Source organism: Octopus bimaculoides, chromosome 4 (genome assembly GCF_046866305.1).
Source record: "Octopus bimaculoides isolate indiv1 chromosome 4, ASM4686630v1, whole genome shotgun sequence".
NCBI classification, from domain to species: domain Eukaryota; kingdom Metazoa; phylum Mollusca; class Cephalopoda; order Octopoda; family Octopodidae; genus Octopus; species Octopus bimaculoides.
The window spans coordinates 133,750,678-133,776,004 of NC_142931.1; the positions used below are offsets into that span (position 1 = coordinate 133,750,678).

The 25,327-nt window shown below is 38.2% G+C and overlaps 1 protein-coding gene across 1 annotated transcript; it reads right to left on the reverse strand.

The window, feature by feature from the left end:
• On the reverse strand, positions 1-25,327 carry LOC106875375 (uncharacterized). The gene is made up of 4 exons (XM_089351499.1): positions 23,047-25,327; positions 16,743-17,029; positions 5,036-5,312; positions 1-2,051 (listed from the first exon to the last, which is right to left on the reverse strand). The coding sequence occupies exons 1-4, from the start codon at positions 25,136-25,138 to the stop codon at positions 1,984-1,986; spliced, it is 2,724 nt and encodes a 907-aa protein (XP_089207625.1). The 5' UTR covers positions 25,139-25,327; the 3' UTR covers positions 1-1,983.

The window sequence follows — 25,327 nt, forward strand, 5'->3', positions numbered from 1 at the left end:
TATTTGAAATTATATTTATTTACAGAATAAACTATATAAAGCAAAAGTACAGGAGTGTAAAGTTTTAATGCCTTTCTTCTTCTTCTGTGTGCTGTTTATCAACTTGAAATTTACGGAAAATCTTGGTAAATTTTTTTCTTGGAAATTAGCATTTTTTATTTTTTTAATTCTCTTTTTTTTTTAAATTTAAAATGGTTTTATAAAATATATTTGTCTTACACTGAAATGAAAGTTCATGAAAGAGTTTAATAAGGGGCTATTATTAGTCCCTTAATGATATTTTGACAAGGACAGATGGTGTTTTAAGTATACAGAAACTGAAAATGGCAAGTATCGACATAAGCTTTTAGGTGTATTTTTGATGGATTAATTGAAAATATCGTGGACGCCATTTTTGTAGACTTTGAATATAAAACGACGCCATTATTTTGACCTTTTTCAAATAGCATATTTGATTAAACAAATATAATAGATGGAGCAATGTTTTAAAAATAATCACTGGAAAGTAGTTATGTTTTCTACGAGTTAAATATTAGTGGTTTAATCAACACAAAAACCTTCCTTCATAACGAATTTGAATTTTCTTTGTTATTATTGATTTTGTGAAGAAATTAATTACTCTCAAATGTGTATACGGTTTTCATTAAAATATATTAAAAAATAAACAAAACGATGGCAATCAGTAACTTCCAGTGATTTTTTTTTTCTTTTTTCTTTTCATTTCCAACTTGAAACGTATTTCATATTACCACAGTATTAACTAGTATTGTATTTATCATCTACCTTTGGGAAGTATAAAAATGTATTTTTAATTCTTAGATACTTCTGAAAATATTATTTAGAGTAACGGCTATTAACCTTGACGAAGCTATTGACCCAGATGGCAAGCCTTTCAATTTGGTTCATATACAGATGTTCTTCCAATAGGCACTGAGTCAGAAACAACATCCTTAACATGAAAAAGGATGAGAATAATTCATCCATATTTCATTGTTTTATATTTACGTTTCAAAATACAAGAATAAATATGTAATTTGAAACAACAATTACATGCACTAAATCACGAGCGCACACGCATATACAGTCATTATCGTTTTGTATATCGTGTGCTATACACATGAGTGTGCTCCTTCTGTAGAAGAAAATAGGCGTTGATTAAGAGGATGTTATTTTTTAAAAGAAAGCCTCTCAACCATTGTTTATTTCATCACATTTGATCAAGCTAATATTTCATTATTTATTTGGATGAAAAAGGCCACAAGAAATGGGCCAACGAAAAAATGTTTTCATTCGAAACTCATCAACGCAAATGAAATTTATTTTCAAATGGTTGATGATATAGGGATGTTTAATATTTACATATGATCTACATCCATTCAATTGTCTGAAAAATAAAATTACTTAAACAAAATATCTATATCAATTTTGTTCAAATTTTTGATTATGATCCGTAAAGATTCTTAGTGGTGGAATGTTCCAAGAATTTCTTCTTTTTTTTTTTTTGCTTTTTTTTGCTATTACAAATAAATCTGATTAGATTTTATTAAAGATAGGCATTCAAACATTTTTCTTTCATTTTTTTTTTTATATCAAACACTCGTTCCCTATCCCTTCCTATCCACACACACATTTTTATCACTAATATAAATGCATATGTATGTATACATATACTGCATAAATGCATCCACACACATACAGATATAAGCACATAAAAATAAGACGCCTATTTTTAGTGTTTCAGTCTCAAATGATAATCTAAAATCTGTATTATACATTCATACAAGCTACTTATATAATTTGCATTATCTTGCCTTCATGTTGTATGATTGAACTGGTCATTCGCCAACTTAGTTGTTAGATATCTTACTTCACCCACCATTTTATACTGAAAAATGGTTGAAAAAATTGTTTGAAATATGTAGCTTTTTTGGTAGAAAAAAATTTTCCTTGAAATACATTAAACACCAAAGGTTTGTTGTAAAGTTAGTACCAATCCGGGAACGAGCCATTGTATCGTTGTAGCAAGCGTTTCAAAGATCCACGATGAATTTCTGAAAAATAAACACGTTATTATTTGGCATGTTCGGTATTTTTCGGGAATACAAAGTAATGATCAATTGTTTACCAAAGGATATGCACGATATTTGGACTTTTGGAAGTGTATATAGTTAACATGATAGATTAAATAGTCGACTAAGAACTCGGCAGTTTGTATCTTGCCAACAGCAAAACATGCCCGAAAACAGGATACATTAAAGTTAGCGGGCAAGCAATGAGTTATACCACAGGTTGTAAATAGGTGCCACTGGATGGTACAGCACACTATAGTAAACAGGTACCACGGGATAATATAGATCTTTGATGTCTGTCAAGGTAGTATAGTTTAGTGTTGTAGGTGGCGTAACACTGCCTTAAAATTGACGAGTGATTCGCTGACTTGTAGAATAGATTTCATTTCTTCCAAACATACAAATTATGTATGATAGACGAATATTTTATCCGAGGCGAGAGGTATTTCTAATCTTCTCTAACAGGAAATAAAGATCAACCGTTGAAATTTGGAAATGAGTATGTAGGCGCTACTCTAATGAAGATTATAATAAAGATGTATTTGTAGCAGTTAAATACGTGTACGTCCCTGGTAAACCAAGACAACTGAGTACTTACATCGCTAGTAACCACGCGAGAGCCATGATTATCCAAACTTCTAATTTTCTGACATCCTACTCCAACATAAATAGCAATATTTGTTTCACTTCAAGTTTTAACAGATTTAGACCCATGTCAACCTTAACCTAACAGACCAGAGATCAACAATGTCCCAGTTGTGACCATTTGTCTTTTTTTCTCTTTTTTTTTTTCAACCAGTGTATCTAAAACTACCTTATCTAAGGAGTCCTTCCTCCTTTTGAAGATAGTAGGGTGTGTTTTAAGGGAGATCTGATTGCTATTTGTAGGAAATTGAGTGGTTGGGTCGAGGCTCTGTTACAGCCTACTTATTTTGTTATTTGTGTGAGTACAGATAGCCAAGAGTGTACAGATGACCAAGAGCCGATCTAGGCGCATCGTTAACGAATATCTTATGTCTAATTGGCTGTTTCGTGGTTTTAAGTTCAAATCATAGATCAGGATTGACTTTAATTTTATCTCTTGAAAACAAAGAGCAATGACTCCAGATTCTCTTTACCGAACAAAGAGAGCCTCTACGTAATCACTAGACTCGCTAGAAACAGCAGCCGAATTTTTCCCAAATAAAAACCATACTGTTTACACCTACTTCTAAAAAAATAGGGGGGCAAGAAGGTCTTTGATGATGGTTCTGCTTAATCAGAGCTGATCTGGAGCTAAATAATAAAAGTAGACAAAATTTTCCTTTCGATGTAGACAAGAAGCTCACGTTGCAACCACATGGTTTCGAGTCAGTCGCACTGAGCCCAATCTGGAGCAAATGTCTTCTACTATAGCCCCCGAGTTCTAATAATGCTTTGTGAGTTTGTAGACAGAAACTACGTGGAAGCCCGTCGTGTATGTGTGTGTGTGCGTGTGTGTGACCTACACTCTGAAAGACAACCGGTGTTGGTTTGTTTACGTCCTTAGCGATTCAGCACAAAAGACCGACTTAAAAAGCACTGAGATCGATTTACTTGACTAAGCCCTTCAAGGCGGTGCCCCAGCATGGCCGCAGTCTTATAACTGAAACAGATATAATATAAAAGAGCCATCACACGAGGCCTAATGAAACTGGACACCACTGACATAGTGATCTATTAGTTGCGCAAAACAGTCATTGTGTAACGATCAGGTTGTTCGGCCAGGTTATTGCGCAACACTGGGGTTAGTTAGCCGTCAATTAATTCAACGTTGTGAAACGAAGGGAAAGATTTTTCATTTAGTCTTCACTAGAAATGTTATTTGTATCCAGGCATAAATTATTATTTTGCTGTGAGCGGGATATGCTGAAGCGTACCTCAGTTTCCTCAGTGATGAGGGAGAGATAATTTCGATGTTTATGGGGAAAAAAAACTGTCAATCGTTGTTTGTTTGTTTTTTTTGTATATATACAAATATATCCTTGTATTTTGTATATGGTAGATATCTAGATGTCTACCTCCCATAAAAATACATGTCGTGCCGAAACATATGTAGCAATGCATTAATAAAAATATAAAATCTCCATCCACGAAGTATTTCTCGTTATTAATATATATATATATATATATATATATATATATATATATATATATATATATATATATATAGAGAGAGAGAGAGAGAGAGAGAGAGAGAGAGAGAGAGAGAGAGAGAGAGAGAGAGAGAGAGAGAGAGATGATCCTTTTTATTTTTGTTCGTTGTTAAGCCATCATGTTTATGTGTGTTTTGTTTTTCTTTTTTTACTTTCTTATTTGTGGCGTAGCATGGAACATGTGTATCATAAAAGCAGCCACTTTATACACATGTTTTGTTGTAATCGGCGTTACGTCTAAAGAAGGGGACAGTCAATTTGGGCCGCCCTGTGCGGCCCAAAGCTCATGCTTTACCAATTACGAAGCGGCAATTTCACTGTCTCTAGGAATTGAATTTACGAACTTCCCTGCTACCTCAAGAAAAATGGATAAACAAGAAAGGTAATGCTCGACTAATACTCTGAAAGGTAAGTCTGAGCAGAAGCATAACATTACCGATCGCCTCCTTAGAATCAGTATAACTGCGGCCCGTCTGAGAAATGAGATGAGGTGCTTGCTGCAGTAACTGTCACTGGACATTCTCTGCAGCAACGCCATCGTAGTCATGTCCGCAGGGCGCAGCTGAACAAACCATTTGTTCTGCTGCTTATCCACACTTTTTTTTTTAATCTTTGTTTCTTTGTAATTAAATTGTTATTCAAATCTTATGTAAATTAATGATAAAAAAAAAAAGAATAAGGGAGTGAACTGAGTTGTGCCTGTGTTTAAATAACTGGCCAAGGTGGCAAGAAATACACAGTCCTGCCACATCTTGTTATACGATCACACAATGAGAAAGAAGAACAACTCACCTGATAGAATAATAACTCCAAATGCCGCTCCAGTCACCATGCATATGACGATACCCCAGAACATAAGCTTTCCGGGATCGAGTTTCACCAGCGATTTTTTACCAGCGAAAGCATTGGTGTACATATTTCCGCGTCCGTAAGGATGGATATCTTTTTCAACAGTTGAAGCTTCGGTGAGAACTTTACTGACCAAGTTCGTCATACTAAGAGCCAAGCCCTGGGGTGGAGTGGTTCCCAAAACCTCTTTTGGGTTGATGAATAGCTTCTTTTTCATACGCTGAAACAAATAGGAAAGAAACGTTTGTGAAATATTTGACTGGATATCATATATAGCTTGGGATAAAAGGCCGCGCAAGACCGCCATCACCACTGTCACCACCACCACCACCACCACCACCACCACCACCAAATCCGCCGCCGCCACCACCACCACCACCACCACCAACAACAACAACAACAACAACAACAACAACGACGACAACGACGATGATGACACCAACGAAAAGACTTATACGCGATTGAACATCCTGCTAGAAATACCAGCTAGATTTCCATTGCAATCCTTCTCTGCCATTTTAAAACAGAAAAAGATACATTGAGTCCTAAGTATACTATGTCTGGAACCGCCCATCATTCTCAATTAATATACAAAACGGTCAAGCTCGTTTGCAATGTTTTCTTATTTTGACACGAAAAAACTATTCTGTAGTTTTTACCCATGAATATCTAACCGCAACTGAAAAAAAAAAACAGGGGATGGATCTGGTGGGAGATTTACAGATATTAATGTTATGAAGAGACCATCAAAACCAAAGATAGATAGTCAGAGAGATTTCTTTCTGTGTTGTGGAACACAGTGTTTCACTGGCATTGAAAGAATTAGTGCTTATCTATAATTAGCAGCAACAGAAGAAACAATAACAGTAGAAGCATCTTTCCTGGTAAACGGTAACAATTAGTGCTTACCTGTAATTCGTCAAAGCAATCTTTTTCTTTAGCATTACATTTCCATTGCCTGATAAGGTCGCTAAGTAAACTAATTTTCTTGACGGTTCTTGCCACCATCCGATGAACCACACTGCTACTTGACGACGTTCCTGCCGTTTCATCTTTAACATCAGTATTTGTATCAATTTCTTCAATGCTTTGTCCATCTTCATCGTAGGAACAAGATGGTGAATGTCTCGTTTCAATAACATCTATCGCAGATATATCAACTCTATTTCCAACAACCGATTCCATTAAGTTTCTTTGTATGTCAAATAACGGTTCTGTTGTTTTCGCTGTGTCTGTGTATGCACTCTCAACAAAGCTAACCGTTTTGTTTTTCTCATCAGAAGATATTTCATCCTCCGTGTTTACACATTGATAGTAACATTGCTCTCCTGAACTGTTACATTCGAAATCACTAGGTTTCGGATGTATTTCAACCTGAGAGTATAATGTATTGTATGGTAATATGATCCCGTTGTCTTCTGACATGTCTCCTTCAACAGTATTGTTATTTTGGTAATGCACGTCCATGTTTTCCGTTGACTCGTTCCGGTTTGATTGAACTTCCGGCATATTTGGAATGTTAAATTGTACTCTGACATTATTTGATGTTCCTATTGGGTCACCAGGCTCCATTTCGAAACCTTGATTATTATATGAAGATCTGTTAGTGTAATGAGGATTAAAATCTACCTCAGTATACCATATTTCTTGTCCAACAGGACCACCGTATGAGTGGTTTTCTCCTGGCTCAACTGGATACATGTTCGGCATCCTGTCTACACAAATCTGATCCATGTCATACTTATTCTGAGCTGTGTTGTGCTCCATGGCCAAATTCCTATTGTCCATCATTTCTAACTCTTGGAACGACAAATTGCATGCTTTCTCTGCATTTTTCATAGAAAAACTTGGTAAACACGGCTCATTCCCATTGTATCTTACAGATGATGAAGATTCGTACGAATCACGAACTTTCTTATTCTTTGAATATCTGCCATTCTCAGCTGAATTCTGCTTCTGCTTATGGCCAGCCTGCCCCATCTTTCTAAGCAAGGGAAATAGTTTATTTATTGACCGTTCTGACCATATTTCACATAAAATAACATCCACTGCACTGATAGTGAATAAATTTTGATCAATTGTTATTACATTTCTCACTTGTTTCCATGTCTTATAGCATTTACAGTTGGTTTGCTTGCAAAACTTGATTTTCTCTTTTCACTCCAAAAAGCCTTACTTCCGTTTATCTGTGCAGTTGTCTGACTTCTGTTGAACACAGAAAAACTTTAAAAATGAAGCAGACGACTGCTATGTTGACTTAGTTGTTGTTAATGATAGGGCGTAGAGATAAGGTAGCAGAGAAAGAAAGAGAATAACATGGAAGAGATAATAACATGGAGAGTGGATACAGACAAAAAAAGGATAGAGAATGAGTTATGGAGACAGAAAGCCGGATAGAGAAAGAAGAGAGACGAGGAAAACTCCCTTTGAGTGTGTATGTAAGAATTGTGTGTGTATGCGTGTAAATATGTGTTCGTGTATACATATATGTGTGTATACATGTATGTATGTGTGTTTACATGCGTTTGTGTATGTGCGAAAGAGAGAACACGTAAGTAGCTGGGAGAGTATGTGTGTATGAACAACTGTGTATGCGTAGAAAAGAGGGAGAGAGAAAGAAAGAGAGAAAGAGGGAGAAACTCTATGTGTGTGTGTGTGTGTGTGTGTGTAAAACCTTAGTGCAGACCATTTGGCGTTCATTTCATTCGTGTGAAAAAGGATTAGATCATCGCGAAGTATCTAACTCTTTCATATCCTTCACTTCCCATAATACACACACGCACACGTACGTACGTGTGTGTGTGTGTGTGTGTGTGTGTGTGTGTGTGTCTGTGTCTATGTGCGTGTGCATATACATACGCATGTACAGAGAGAGAGGGAGAGAGATAGACAGAGAGTGAGGGAGGGAGAGATAGAAATAGACAGAAAGAGAGAGGGGGAGAGAGGCTTGATATTCCAAGTCACGATAAGATTAATATCAGTATCAGCTACACTGAAATATGTACAGGAGACAATATGATCTATTAAGCACTAGAAAGCAGTGCCCCAGCATGGCCGCAATCCAGTGACTAAAATCAATATATATCAATGCTTCTGTTGCGCATAAATTTTTATTCAACCTGCCGGCTAAATGCGACATCAGCGATTTTTCAGTCAGTAAGGACGGATGTGCCTTAGTATGAGTTTGCCAGTGGACACTTGCCACTGACGAAGCACAAAAGGGCAGAAATGCACACATTTAGCAATGCCACCACTACTGATGGACAATTTTCGTCAGCTACAGATAGATTTCTGTGTTTTTAACGCTAAACATCTTTAAGAGATGCATTCCCAAGACGAATACCTCAGTTGATCAAGTCTTCAACAATGTATGTGCCTTAGTATGATACACAGATTGCATAATGGAACGCCACGTGCCCTTATTTTTTTTACAGTAAGCGTTTATATATATATTTATATATTTATATATTTAACTCAAGTCCCTGGCCCAGCCGGTTTTGGGTAGTATCGGAGATAAGTGAGCGAAACTGCGAAGACGTTCCGGGCTCCGTCTGAAGAGGTAATGATACACGAATAATCTGTGTATCTTGTTTTTTCCTGTTTGCCGTTGTTGTGCTATCGTCCTTTTTTCTTCATGTTGTATTCTTATGGTTTCCGTTTGTTGTGTTCTTTCTGTTCTACCTTTGTTTATATATATATATATATATATATATATATGTTAATTCTCTAAATGAAGTATTAACAGTAACTGCACGATAAAGTGTAGTATATTGCCACTTAAGTGTGGCTGACCCCTAGGGGTGGATGTTACTGTTGCTTTTAGCCCCAACATCCACCCCTAGGGGTCAGCCACACTTAAGTGGCAATATACTACACTTTATATATATATATATATATATATATATATATATATATATATATATATATATATAGAGAGAGAGAGAGAGAGAGAGAGAGAGAGAGAGAGAGAGAGAGAGATATTGTTATCGTCTGCATTAAGCTGACCCCTTGTTATAATTATGTATATAACTATTATAAAAACTGTATATATATATATATATATATATATATATATATATATATATATGTATGTATATGTATATATGTGTATACCTTTGTGTTTTGTGTTTGTCCCATCACTGCATGACAGACGGAGCTGGTTCGTTTACATCCCCGTCACCCAGTGGTTCGGCAAGAGAAAGAGAACCTCTAGGATAAGTAACAGACTTAGAAAGCAAGTATTACTATGGCCGATTTGTTCAACTAAAACCCTTCAAGGCGGTGCCCCATCATGGCCGCGGTCCAATGACTGAAGCGAGATAAAGAGATAAAGCACACACATATACACACATCTGCGTGTTCTTCGCGTGGCAAACCTTCTAACTACTGTTACTGCTTCTCCATTAACACTCTCACCTGCACCACTTCCGACATCACAATCGCCAACGCCTCGATTATTATTCCATGTTTTAAAATCTCATTAATCACCATGACAATAACCATTATGCTTTTCGTGCGACAACTGCTGTGACGAGCAAAAAGGAATAAATAAATAAAAGCAGAAATTACAGAATAATACTTAAGTGCATTTCTTCAAATCTCTAAATAGAGTCCATGAAATGTGATTATCTATCTTTCTATCTATCTATCTATCTATCTATCTATCTATCTATCTATCTATCTATCTGTCTGTCTGTCTGTTTGTCTGTCTATTTCTCTTTCTCTCTCTCTCTCTCTCTCTCTCTCTCTCTCTCTCTCTCTCTCTCTCTCTCTCTCTCTCTCTCTCTCTCTCTCTATCTATCTATCTATCTAGACTACGAAGCGGTGACGGGAGCGAAAATCAACCGGGATAAGTCGGTGGGTTTGCTGCTCGGCACCTGGAGGAGCAAGCCCATACCGTCCAGCAGCGCCTCAGTAGTGGGACGCTGGACGGACGGTCCGGTCAAGTTGCTCGGAGTCTGGTTCGGTCCGGACCTGCAAACGGAGAAGAACTGGGACGAGATAACGAGTAGGGTGGCCACTCTCTGCCGGCAATGGTCCGAGAGGAAGCTGTCCCTAAAAGGTCGGGCGGAGGTGGTGAACGCGTACATCGCGTCCGTCATCGAATACCACCTGACCGTCGTGCCTTGTCCCGATCGCGCCATCACCGAAATGGAGCGCATCCTCTTCCGCTTTTTGTGGAAAGGAAGCGTTCCGATGGTGAGGCGATCCGTTTGTTGCCAACACCCGCTGAAAGGAGGGCTGGGCATGCCGTGGTTGATGATGCGCAGACATGCGCTGAGACTGCGACATCTCCGGCTCTACGTAGACGACGGTGAGCAGGTGTGGTCGCCGTTTGTGCGACGCGCTTTCCCGCAGCTCGTCTCCATGACCGAGCTGCAGTCGTGGATCAAAAAGAGGCCGAGGAATGGCGAATGGCACCGTGAGTGTCTCGTTGCTCTGCAACAACTTTGCCGTCCCGGGTCGACCTTGAGCGGCTGCATCACAACGAAGTCATTCTATAGGGGATTAGTGGAGGGCAGGTACGACGACGATCTCGGGGCGAACCTGGGCGTCGACGAGGAATACCTGACCCGCCTGTTCAGGACGACTTTCGGGCCGGGACCTATGGACAACTTCCAGAGATCCCTGGCCTGGCAGTGTTACCGAGAGGCGCTACCCGTTCGGGATAAGCTCTATAGACACGGCTCGTGAAATGCGGGGCCGACCTGCCCGAGATGCGGTCAGAGCGATGAAACCGTTCTGCACGCACTCGTGCAGTGTCCAACCATTTTGGAGCTGTGGGCTTATGTCGAACGACTGCTGTCGCGTGTGGGACGAGTCGGTTTATCAACCGAGTCTATCGTCAATATCGTCACGCCTCCTTCCTTTAAACGGGAAGGAAGAGCTGTATTTATCGTACTTGTGGCTATGGCGAAAGAATGCATCTAGTGGACGCGTCTGAAAGGATTAGAGACAAATACTTTCCTCTCTGGTCAATCTCTCATCAACTTTTTCAAGTATCACTTGAAAAGGAAGGTGAGAGTAGAGAGGCAAGTGTTGTCTAGCAAATGTTTCGAAAAAAGATGGATACATGTAGCAAGAATGGCACGTATAAATGACGAAGCCACCTTGACCATGATTCTATAAAACGTTCTAAAATTTTGTAAACAGAGAGTTACTTACGTTTCTTGCATAAATAAAAGAAATTTTATTTAACAAACTGTGACACTAAGGACCGAGGTTACCGTGGTCTTTTCGTAGGTTTTTCTTTCCACGGATAACCTCCCCATTTATTGGGAATTTTCTGTATTATTTCGTATTTTTTGTAAATACCCCAAACGTTTTGCGATGTTTTTTTTCATCGTTGTCCCCACTTTTGTTTTTTTTTTCTGCTTTGTTTTCGCCCCCCTCGAAAAGAAAAAGCTCTACATCTGTATTTTGTCCCCTCTGTGTTGAGCCCTGTGTGCCTAATAAAGAAACCTATCTATGTCTGTTTGTCTGTCTATTTCTCTCTCTCTCTCTCTCTCTCTCTCTCTCTCTCTCTCTATCTATCTATCTATCTATCTATCTATCTATCTATCTATCTATCTATCTATTTATCTGTTTGGCTGTCTGGCTGTCTGGCTGTCTGCCTATTTATCTATTTATCTATCTATTTGTCTGTCTATCTGTCTGTCTGTCTAGATAGATAGATAGATAGATAGATAGATAGATAGATAGATAGATAGATAGATAGATAGGTTGGGTGGTAGGTAGGTAGGTAGGTAGGTAGGTAGGTTGATAGGAAGGTAGTGTTAGCGTTACCTCTTATATGCCTGTCTAGCTCTTTTTCTCTAACAACTCGGTCTCTCCCTCTCTGCCTCTTTCTCTTTGTACACAAATGTCGGATTTATTTTATGTTAGAGACATTCTTATGCAACTTCTGAATAATGATAAGTTCCCTCCCGTGCCAATATGTATATATAGATGTGTGCGTGTATGTGTGTGTGTATATGTATATATGAAATCTACAGAAAACAAAAGACGAAGAGAGGTGAGGGAACAACGAGGAGATGTATTAGTTTGACGCTCATGAAGAATGGATAAGTCTTTGACATTTCGAGCCTACGCTCTTTGACAGAAAAGGTTGAGAATACATGTCGTGTTTTTTGGGAAGCAAAGATGATGCGCAAATTGCACGATTATCCCGGCAGCGCAAGCTTTATCTATGTCACTGTATACATGATAGATATATATGTACATGAAATGACGATGACTGGCATCGTCATTTTTAATTCGTTCCGGTAGATTCGAACGCGAACATGCCCAATCGCTGTTGTATTCGTTTGTTCATAACCTGCTCGATTCATTTGATCCCATCTGTCAGACACACACACACACACACACACACACACACACACATGACAAAGTTTTTACTCAAGTAATTAGTGAATTGATTACTCGATCAGACTAAACAGCTTTTATATATATATATATATATATATATATATATATATATATATATATATATATATATATATATATATATATATATATATATATATATATATATATATATATATATATATATATATACATATATATATATATATATACATATATATATATATATATATATATATATATATATATATATATATATATATATACATGTGTGTATGCATGTGTGTGTGTGTGTGTGTGTGTGTGTGCGTGCCTGCGTGTGTGTGTAAATAACTCAATCCAGAAACTAGCAAAATGTTTACTCAATTAATTAGTAAAGTGATTACTCGTTCAGACTAAACACCTTATAACAACCAAAAGGAATGAATTACTATCACTTATTACGATATAAGTGACGCGTTGGGCGATATGTACCTCTATGTGGTGGCTCAACCTGCTAGAAATATCAACCAAATTTTCTTCAAATCATATCCTCTTACAGCGATTCGTGTTTACGTCACCGTAATCTAGCGGTTCGGCAAAAGAACGGATAAAATAAGTACTAGGCTTTAAAATAATTATGTCCCGGGGTCGATTTGTTCGACTGAAATCCTTCAAAGCGGTGCCCCAGTATGGCCACAGTCAAATGACTGAAACAAGTAAAAGATAATCTTTTCTACTCTAGGCACAAGGCCCGAAGTTTGGGGGATGTGTGCCAGTCGATTAGATCGACCACAGTATGCAACTGGTACTTAATTTATCGGCCCCGAAAGGATGAAAGGCAAAAGTCGACCTCGGCGGAATTTGAACTCAGAATGTAAAAACGACGAAATACTGTTAAGCATTCCGCCTGGTGTGCTAACGTTTCTTATTTCTTTACGGCCCACAAGGGGCTACACACAGAGGGGACAAACAAGGACAGACAAACGGATTAAGTCGATTATATCGACTCCAGTGCGTAACTGGTACTTATTTAATCGACCCCGAAAGGATGAAAGACAAAGTCAACGGAATTTGAACTCAGAACGTAACAGCAGACGAAATACCGCTAGGCATTTCGCCCGACGCGCTAACGTTTCTTCCAGCTCAACGCCTTCAAGTAAAAGATAAGATGAAAGATGAAAGCTAGATTGAGAGAGGGGGACAAGGGAAAGAGAGAGAGAGAGAGAGAGAGAGAGAGAGAGAGAGAGAGAGAGAGAGAGAGAGAGAGAGAGAGAGAGAGAGAGAGAGAGAGAGAGATTAGTAAAATTTAAAAAAACGTGTTTGATATTTAACTCGTGCGCACGTTTTAGACAGCAACTCATCTAAGTTAATCGGGTTTTACGAGAAGATGATACTTGCCAAATAATATAAATATTACTTATTATCCAGCTTAAATGGGCCGAGTGCTAATTTTGATATTATTAATCTGCTCGGCTCTATAGGTGTTTTCTTTCTTTTTTTTCATCTTTTTTGTTTTGTTTTTAATTTTCTTTTTCTATTCCCCTTCTCTCGTCGCATTGACTTTCAAGCAAAAGACCATATTAACTGGACAATTATAAAAAAAAAATTTAGCAGGTTGTGTTATTAAACTCGTGGTTAAGGGCGTTGAATCTGCTTCATTGATCGTCTAACACATGCTGCAATCTAAACATTGATTGTTAAGTTCGTTCGATAGCAGATTCATTGACTAATAGTTACGGTTTTTTTAAAATCTCTATAAGGATGCTGTTTTAATGCATATATGCCTCCGACATTGTGATACTGTGTTTTTGAATAAAGTTTAACAAGAATTAACAAGGATTAAGAACAGTTCACTCCTAAAAGTTTTAATTCTAGTTTTAAGTAAAATCCACAGCTACAAATAAGTAACTTCTAAATGTTGGCATTTAGACATTTTGACAGTTTGGTATTTTTGTTTTTGTTTATAAACCTTTGCCTTTACATGAGGTAAACGCTTAAACATTGCTCACGTTCTCACTAATCTAAAAATTAACATTGGCTTCAAATTTTGGAATAAGGCTGTAGTGGCGCGAAATTATAGCCGCCATTGAGGAATCATCGAAGCACTCTTCACCACGATGCTATCGATATGATAGCTATTTGCTCCTCTGGCATGCATCAAGGAAGCTCTTAATCTTCCAATACCGATTACAAATTAATCAGCGGCTGCTAAGCTGAGTGACACAGGATTTATATAACCAAGCATCATCAAAAAAGTAAAACCTTATTTTTATTATGTTGTTGAATTGTTCTACTGTTCCTTCATATATAATGCTGTTGAAAGGTGATAGAGAGAGACTAATGTCTCTATTACTACTATCAACTTTTACAAGGCCAGCAATTTCGGGAGAAGGATAAGTCGATTACATCGACCCCAGTGTTCAACTGATATTTATTTTATCGAGCACGAGAGGATGAAAGGTAACGTCAACCTCGGCGGAATTTGAACTTACAACGAAAAGATGGACGAAATGCCACTAAGCATTTTGCCCGGCATACTAATGATACTGCCCTCAATCCGACTCTCTAACAGTTTTTAATGAATTAGACATTGGATTGTCTACTCCAGTAGACATCTCTGGCATGCCAACCACTAATTTGGCTTTGAAGGAAACTTTGGCAGGATCACTATAACATATTCATTTTCTAGGTGAAAACTCCTCAACGTTCAACAGAGCAAAACAACACGAAGAAAATCATTAAACAGGAACAATAATGGTGTTATTCATTGTGGTGTGCAGCAACTTTACAGATAATAGTTTCTCAATGTTGTGTATGCGACATAGTATATAAGAATACCTTGAAATAAAAACGATAATCTTATAATTGGAGGACGGTTGAAAGAACAACGTACATACACACAACGCTCCTCATCCAAAGCTCAAATACAAAAACGGAAGATTAACTTTCGCTTTTTCGTTTTATAATACGTGGAGCGGAAGTCCCGTCCCTCACTTCACGTCATCCGGAAATTCATAGAATGTTCCAGAACATTCTACGGAAGGTCACTTAAGCTACATCCCTTTAAAAATTTCTTTCTAATTAACTGAGAGGGCGCTACAAGTTCTACAAACCCACCGCCCCTCATTGGTAATTTTTTAAAAAATCAACGGAACAGCCCGCTCATGAAATTAACATGCAAGTGGCTGAGCCCTCCACAGACACACGTATCCTCAACGTAGTTCTCAGAGTATTTCAGTGTGACACAGAATGTGACAAGGCTGGCCCCTTGAATTACAGGTACAACTTATTTTTGCCAGCTGAGTGGATTGGAGCATTGTGGAATAAAGCGTCTTGCTCAAGGATATAACGTTCCACCAGGAATCGAACTCACGACGCTATGATCGAGAGCCAAATGCCACTAATCCATGCGTAATCACATGTGGATCGTTGGCGATTTTTTCCTCCGTCTTCCTTTTCTGTTGGACTTTCCTCCGTCTTCTGTTTCTGACGAAGAGCTTTGCTCGAAACGTAAAACTACCTTTCTTTCCTTCCGTGAGCGTCTGCTAATATTTTGCATGCACCACGTCCTTGCGTTGTTGTTTTTTCTTGTTATGTTTTTTCTTCGCTTTTTAAAAAAAATTTATATATATAAGTTCAAAAAAGGAAAAACACAAAAAAAAAAACAACAACGTGAAGACGTGATACAGATTGTGTTACTGGACGCTCGGGAAAGGAAAGAAAGAGAATTTGACGTTTCGAGCGGAGCTGGACATAAAACCCATTCAATAAATGTTTTAAGCCAATCCCTCGACAGGAATCTACAGAGATTTTTTTTAGACAATAGACAACTACAGCCCCCCTCTCTTTCTTTCTAACACCTTGAGCTCTATACCAAATTATTTACAAATAAACTATATTTAAAGAAGATTGTACGAAAAAACTCCGGACATGTTCTAACCACCAAACAGAAGATAAATACGAACTGTTTTTACTTCAAATTCCAAATTTTTATTAATATTTGATAACATGAAATCCATCATGGAAACCGGTAATATTTAATATTTTCTATATATATAAAATTTTAAATTGTTCTATTAATTTCTTTCTAAATTTACTTCTGTGCTGTTTCCACTTTCATCTTATATGTATATATATATATATATATATATAGAGAGAGAGAGAGAGAGAGAGAGAGAGAGGTGATACATATTATCCACACACAATATATATATATATTTACTTACGCACACGCATATAATTGTATATGTATATACGTGTATATAACTGTCAATATGATATGATGATAATTAAGTGAACATACCTGTGTTTTTAAAACGAGGTTAGCAAATGTGATTCGCTCTCCTGGTCTAGCTTGAGATATGGATATTCGTCCTGCGTCACCAGGCAACACTGATAGTCTGTGTCTTTCTTGTTTAGCCTTTTCCATAAGGAACTGCTGGATGGATTTCTTTCTTAATGGTGTCATGGGTGGCTGCATTTCATCCTTTTGGCTTCCTATACTCAACCGTTTCGCAGCAGCACCGGAAGCACTGGAAAATGAGACGCGCGAACCTCTTCGACTGCTTTTTTCACCTTTTGCACTTAAACCTGTGAGTTAGAAAACGATAGTATAGTTTAGATAGATAGATAGATACACAGACACGAAGACAGACAGACAGATAGACAGAAATATATATATATATATATATATATATATATATATATATATATATATATATATATATATATATATATATATATATATATATATATATATATATATATATATATATATATATACATATATATATAGACAGACAGACAAGGAAAGAGAGATGGCCATACACACACACACACATACTTGTGTGTGTATGTACATTTTGATCGGCAGACGTATCTAATGTTTTGCACTTAGTACGAGTTCGTGTAAGTTTATGGACGTGTAGCTATATTTTTATTTCAATAAATTCGTTTTGTCATCCATACACTTTCCCAGCTTCTGTTAAATTCACAAATGAAATGGCTCCAAGTAGAAATCGAAATCAAATAGATGGATGAGGGATTGATGGGAGAGTAGATAAGTAGAAAAGAAGACAGAGAAAAACAAGTAAGAAGACTAGAAGGGAAACGATGGCAAAATATAGAGCAATGGTTTTCAATTGGGGTCCATATGACCCTTGGAAATTCCTACAAAATTTTGTTAAGAGTTATGTGCCATAAATTGGTTATACGTCTACAGAACGCAAAATATTTTAACAAATTTTTATACAATTCCTAGTAAGATTTAATTACAGGCGGCGAGTTGGTAGAAACGTTAGCACGACTGGCGAAATGCTTAACGGTATTTCGTCTGTCTTTACGTTCTGAGTTCAAATTCCGCCGAGGTCGACTTTGCCTTTCGAGATCGATAAATTAAGTACTAGTTGCGTACTGAATTCAATATAATCGACTGGCACCCCCGCTCCCAAAAAACTTTCGGGCCTTGTGTCTAGATTACAAAACAATATTTAATTACGAAAATGATAGAATTTTTAAAACATCGAATGAGGAGGGGTCCATCTTATTAAAAGGGATTCATAGGTAAACAAAAATTGTTGAGAACCACTGTTTAAATCAGGCGTTCTCAACAATTTATTATCTCTGGACCCCTTTACTATAATATTCTGGTGGATCCCCATAGCCATTCGTGTTTTGTTTTTAACACATTCCCTTGTGTAGGTTGAACTAAGTAATATGTTAGAGAAAGAAATCTGGCTGTTTCTTGCAAGAGAGACAGAGACAGGCAGAAAGAAGGAAAATGCACCTTGTGTTTGAATACTATGCAAATATTCTTTTAAAAAACTTTTCTTTCAATTTTTCTAAAATTTAATTGTTTTCCATACTTACAGTTGAAAAAGTCTCAATGACTGAAACCGGTACTGAAATGTTTTTTATAAAACTATTTTAGCATTTTCTACCTTGACTTTTTTTCCATATATATATATATATATATATATATACACACACACACATATATATACATATATATATATATATATAGTCTGTTAAAGTCTGTCATACCGGCCATGACGAAGGGAAATAGCCCTGAAACTCGAGTCGCCTTTATATATATATATTTATATTTATATATTTATATATTTGATCCTTTATATTGAACACTCAATATTTCATCTACATTCAATACTTTCTTTCATGGTGCCATCCATTTTTATTTTATTTTATTTTATATTGTATATTGTATATCATATTATATATTGTATATTCCATATTCTATACCCCACATTAGTTCTGCCGGAATATAAATAAAACATAAAAAACAGACAGTGTTGGAACTCTTTTAAGCAAAATAATATATTCCTCTATACACAATCATACAAAAAACCCCCACCTTTTTTGTATTTATTTTTACTCGCATATATATATATATATATATATATATACGCTACGGAAATCGGAAAGCCGTTCCTTACGAGTCCATAGGATATTTATCCTTTTTCTTTTACTGTAGATCTACCGTAGATTGTATCAATCCTGTTTCGTCTCCCAATCTCGCAACAGCAAATCTCAACATGCTTCACACTTCAACATCATCTCGGTCTGCATAGAACCTATTTGATGGTAGTAACAAAAATAGGTTGTATCTGTATTTCAAAGGGCCAGCATCACCACATTCTGTGTTACGCTGAAATTCCACGAGAATTACGTTAAGGGTACGTGTACCCGTGGAGTACTCAACCACTTGCACGTCAATTTCATGAGTAGGCTGTTACGTCGATCGAATCAAGTGGGACCCTTGTTATCGTAACCGACGGAGCGCCAGTTTATATGTGTGTGGGCGCGGGAGGTTTGTCCCGTGCGACGCTTTTACGGGGGTGGAACTTTTGGGACTGCTGAATAAGCCTGTAATGTAGTAAAGATCTTTTGCCAACATAACATGGCAGTCCCATGTTAGGATGAATGTTGCTGTAATTTAGCCCCAGGAGACGTCGTCTCCAGCTGGCTATATGACACGATCTGTGTCCTTACATTTTCGAATAAGGGAATCTAGCACCCCCAATCAGCTCAGAACAATATCTGTGTATCGCGATTTCCGGGACCGGGACTGCCATGTTATGTTGGCAAACAAACTTTACTACAAAGTACTGAATATCTCATGTTATGAGATTTAAAAATAGTAATTTTCTAAGTCTGTAATGGTTTGGTGACACGGGGTGGGGCGGCAAACTCAAGGGCTGCTCCTGGCGGCACACGCTTTAGATACGTCACAGCACACAGACCACATCCGTAAATCACCTATGTCCCGAAACATACACTTTTGGTGAGTAGTTTATTTTATACGTCTTTTAGCCAGAAAGGAAAGTAGTGCCAATGACCCTTCCGGGATTAGTGAGCGGGGGTGGCGAGGAAGGTATCCTTAAACCTGCCCTGAATGCTTGAAACAGAGAGGTCTCCGCTTAAGGCGTTGGAGGAAGTCTACCATTCATGTAGGCCATAGCGGAATTTGAACTCAGAATGCAAGACCTGGAACAAATACTGCAAAGCATCCAGTCCTACGATTTTACAGTTCTTTAATTCACCGTTCTGGTTTGTTACTTTTTTATCATCAACCCCCGAAAGAATGAAAATACAATATTGACTACGGCGAGATTTGATCTCAGAGTTTCGAATCACAGAACACATACAACGAATCATTTTATCGGATGCTTTAACGACTTTGCCAATTAGCTACCACTTATTTAAAGACACTCACAGAAAAAAAAACTAGTCTTCTTGAGCAGCCCATGCTGGCACGACAACAGCAAGCCAATGAAGGAGCTTCGACCTGGTTGCTTGACATATTAGGAATAGCAGCCAAATCTGACTCTTATCAGAATCTATCGTCTCTCACAAAGAAGGACGAGATTGCAAAAAAGATAGGATGACCAAATGCATTCGCTATGGATCTGTGTGAACAAGGCTGACCGGTGGCAAAAAATAGACTGGAATACCATCCAAAGAATTCTATTCCCAACACTATCATACATAATTTAAACTGAATCATTCCCTTTCTATTATTCACTTTCTCTCTCTCTCAACTAATATCTACAAGCTGTTGTTTATAGCTTTATCTGCTTCGAATCTCACCTTCCAAACAAAGATTTATTTCACGCTCTTTCGAAGTTTCTATATTTTATGACGGCAACAATATCTATAAATCTATCTATCTATCTATCTATCTATCTATCTATCTATCTATCTATACATACATACATACATACATACATACATACATACACACATACATACATACATACATACACACATACATACATACATACATACATACGCACATGCATAGTCAGCAGATAAGATCCAGAGATTCTCGGTATAGAAATCACTTAGTAGCGCTCAAATGATTCGAACTTAAACTCCGATGGATTTATAACACTACTTCCACCCCTTCAATCTTCTCTGTCGTTTGCACTCTGTTTAAGTTTGATCTATTAATATATAAGTATCTATATATTTCTACTTAAATATTCATCGTCTGAAAATCTTCAGTCTTTGCTTCCCCTTTCTGTTTGCATGTATACATGTATATATATATATATATATATATATATATATATATATATATATATATATATATATATATATATATATATATATATATATACAGGGTTGGCCAAAAAATCAAAACCACTTAATTCCAAGATTTATTTATGTTTAACAACTGAATGAGACTTCGCTAATAAACAAACAAATGTTGAAAAAGAAAAAATACACAAAAAAAAAAAAACGGTGATTTTAACTCACAGCATTCATAACTGGAATGAATAAATAAAATTGAATATTAAGCATTTATGGAATTTTGATTTACTATCCTGTCAGATGACTTTTGGCCAACCCTGTATATATATATATATATATATATATATATACATACATACACACATATTCACACACACACACACACACACACACACACACACACACACACACGTATATAATTTGTGAGTTTCTCAAAAAAATATTCTATCCCAGAATATTGTACTGGAGATAAAATATGACTTTACAAAATAAGTTGGGAAACATAATAATATTCACTCGTAACCTATCTATCTATCTATCTATCTATCTATCTATCTATCTATCTATCTATCTGCGCAGGCACAAGTGCGTGGTATGACGCTTGCTTCCCAAACACATGGTTTGGGGTTCGGTCCTACTGCGTAGCACCATGGACACGTGCCTTTTACTACAGCTTCGGGCGAACCAAAGCTTTGTGAGAGAATTTGGTAGGTAGAAAAATGAAAGAACTCCGTTGTATGTGTGTGTGTGTGTGTGTACATATGTATGTATATGCTCATACACACGCTCACGTACGTGAATATAGACATGTTTATACGATAGAGCTGTGTATAACACTATTTTAATAATTGAGCTACATGTAAAACGCACACACACATACAGTTACTCGTATCCATTAATAGTAAAATATGATACATGGTAAAGAAACAAGGGACGCCCGTTAACAAGAAACTGCTGCATAACTCCGATACAACCCTATTTCGATTCCCGGTTTTTTTACCAAGAATCGAAACACAGTTGTAGAATGGTTATCAATGGAATCGAAATACGATATATTGATACTTTGTCGACGTCCTGAATTATTTTGAGAAATACATCAACATCACAGACATTTTATTTTCTTTGATTACAACTAAAGAATTGACGATTTTCTAATTTCCTTAGGGTAACAATTCGAAAGGGCAGATGTGTGTGTGTGTGTGTGTGTGTGTGTGTCTGTGTGCATGTGTGTGTGTGTGTGTGGCTGTGTGTGCGTGCGTGCGCGTGTAGTATTTACTCGCGTATAAGTCGGCACTACTTTATACTTGATTTTAACCCCAAAAATTGTGGTGCAACTTTTACTCGAAGTAAAGCTAAAACCTTAAAGCAGAAAAGTTTCGCGCCGTCCGTATCTATATAGTCAATTAAATGTTTTTGGTAATGACTGGTAAGTGTTTCATTTACTCTGGAAGCACGAAAAGCTGAGACGAATTCGGTGAAACTCGAATGTAGAATGTTAAAGAACATAGTTTAATACCACAACGCATTTAAGATTGACACTGAATGATTACGATCATGAAATAACATTACAACAAAACTTCATGAAATAACAACAACAGAACAACAGAGTTATTAAAGGCTTCTGGCACGCGGGCGTGGCTGTGTGGTGAGAAGCTTGATTCCCAACCACATGGTTCCAGGTTCAGTCCCACCGCGTGGCACCTTGGGCAAGTGCCTTCTACTATAGCCTCGGGCCGATCAAAGCTTTGTGAGTGGATTTGGTAAACGGAAACTGAAAGAAGCCCGTCGTATATGTATGTATATATCTATGTGTGTCTGAGTCTGTGTTTGTCCCCTTGCCATCGATAGACAACCGATGCTGGTGTGTTTATGTACCCGTAACTTAGCGGTTCGGCAAAAGACACTGATAGAATAAGTACTAGGCATACAAAGACTAAGTACTGGAGTGGATTTCTTTGACTAAAAACCTTCAAGGCGGTGCTCCAGCATGGCCGCAGTCAAATGATTGAAACAAATAAAAAAATAAAAGAATAAAAGAATATAGATTATCTTACTGTCTTTCCTGCCAGTAGCTTCCTCCTTTTTATCAGCCGGTACATCTTCAGTTTTCTTCTCTTTTTCAACTACTTTTTTGTCTTCTTTTGATACTGTTTTCGGTTTTTCTTCTGATTTTGACACTATCGCTTCCGCCGGTTTTTCGGCAGGTTTTGGCTCCAACTTCTCTTCTTTTTTTTCTTTGGTTACCGTAGCCTGGGGTGGTTTGTCTGTTGGTTTAGATGATGCTTCCGGTGCAGGTTTTTTCGAAACTGCCGGCTCACTTTTCTTTGGTTCAGGTTTTTTCTCAATAACTTCAATCTTTGGTGCCGGCATACTTTGTCTTGAAGCTGACGCAGTTTGTTTTGAAGCTGGTACACCTTGTTTTGATGCTGGCGCACTTTGTTTAGTCGCTGGCCCGCTTTGTCTTGGAGGTGGGGCTTTCTTTGGGTCTGTAATCGGTGGAGGTCTCGTTGGTGGTGGAACCACTTTTTTCGGAGGTGGTCTAGTTGGTTCTTGGGATCTTGACTTTCTAGGATCAGTTCCTTTAACGATCTCTACATTAGTCGGTTGGAAAGAAGTGTGCGTGGCTTTGGGGGAAAGCGGAGGCCCGCCGACGGGTTTGTAACCAAATTGTCGCGGCTTTTCACCGGTGTTCGTAACAGGAGGTTTCGCTGTCGGTATAAAGGAGATTGGACTAGTTGGAGGAACATAGTTATGCTTTCGCGGAACTACAGATGATTTTACGATATTAGGTGATGTCGGAGTTCCACCGACTGGATTGTAACCATATTTTCCAGCAGTAGAAGTTTCTTGTTTTTTCGCTGGCTGAACAACTGGTGGTGGTCTTGACCTTTTTGGTGAGGGAGGTGGACCTCCAACAGGATTATAGCCATATTTGCCAGTCGTTTTCGGCTCTTCTTTCTTGGATTGTGTTTGACCTGCTGGCACCTTGCTTTTCTTTGGTGAAGGCGGTGGACCACCAACTGGATTATAACCGTATTTTCCTGCTTGTGGTTTTTCTGACTTTGCAACAGGGTTCATAGGAGATTTCGGTTTAAATTGAGTTTTCTGAACACTGACTGGTTTACCCGGTTCAGATTTTCCAGGCTCGGTTTCTTTTGCCGTTGGTTTCCTGTCATCACTTTTCTTCTCAACAGTTTTGCCAACACTTTTCTCGTCAGCTTTTTTGTCGCTAACTTTTCCACTTTCGGTTTTTTTCTCACCAGGCTTTTTGGCATCGTCTTTTTTCTCTTCAGCCTTTTTAGCATCAGCCTTTTTCTCTTCGGTCTTTTTCGCATCAGCTTTTTTCTCTTCGGTCTTTTTCGCATCAGCTTTTTTCTCTTCGGTCTTTTTCGCATCAGCTTTTTTCTCTTCGGTCTTTTTCGCATCAGCTTTTTTCTCTTCGGTCTTTTTCGCATCGTCTTTCTTCTCTTCATCAGCTTTAGGTGCTTCAGTTATAGTAATTACTGGGGGACCCGAAGGTGGTGGTGGTGGCCCTTGAGGACGTGGAGGCGGTGGGACTCCGTAGGGATACATTTGCATTCGCGGATCTTGAGGAGGGTATCCTGGTTGTCCTTGGGGTGGAGGTCCACCTTGTCTTGGAGGATACATTGGAGCTTGAACAGGTGGTCCCGGAGGCCTCTGTTGCATCGGTTGTTGTCCAGGTGGTGGATAGGGAGGATATTGATAGGGTGGCCTTTGCATCGGAGGCTGGCCTGGTTGGCCTGGTTGGCCTGGCGGACCCGGCGGACCTGGATATCTCGGAGGATATTGCATCGGCGGTTGACCAGGTTGTCCTGGCGGGCCAGGTGGTCCTGGAGGTCTTTGCATTGGAGGGCCTGGAGGGCCTGGAGGCCCAGGGTATCGTGGAGGTGGTCCTTGAGCAGGATAATTCATAGGCGGTTGACCAGGAGGGCCTTGGGGACGAGGGGGACCATACGGAACTTGATAAGGCCCTTGCTGATGCGGCTGGCCCGGGGTCGTCGGCGGTGTCATCGGCATGTTGTAAGGAGCTCCAGGCGGTGGACCCATCGGAAGACTTCCTGGGGGTGGCGGCTTAATGGGGTTCTGTTGAACAGCTGGCGCCGGAGGACTTGTTGTTGGCGGCATGCTGATGAAATGAAAGTTTGTTTCGGTTTAGTTCAGTCAACTTGCTAGTCTGCTTATGTTGATGTTTTCAAAAACTTGATAAGCAGATGATTGCCGTGTTGATATGTCGACCACAGGTTCTCAACGATCTCACTAGGACGACCAACGGAACATGCAATAGTAAATATTCTTTTCTCTAAGCTTAACATA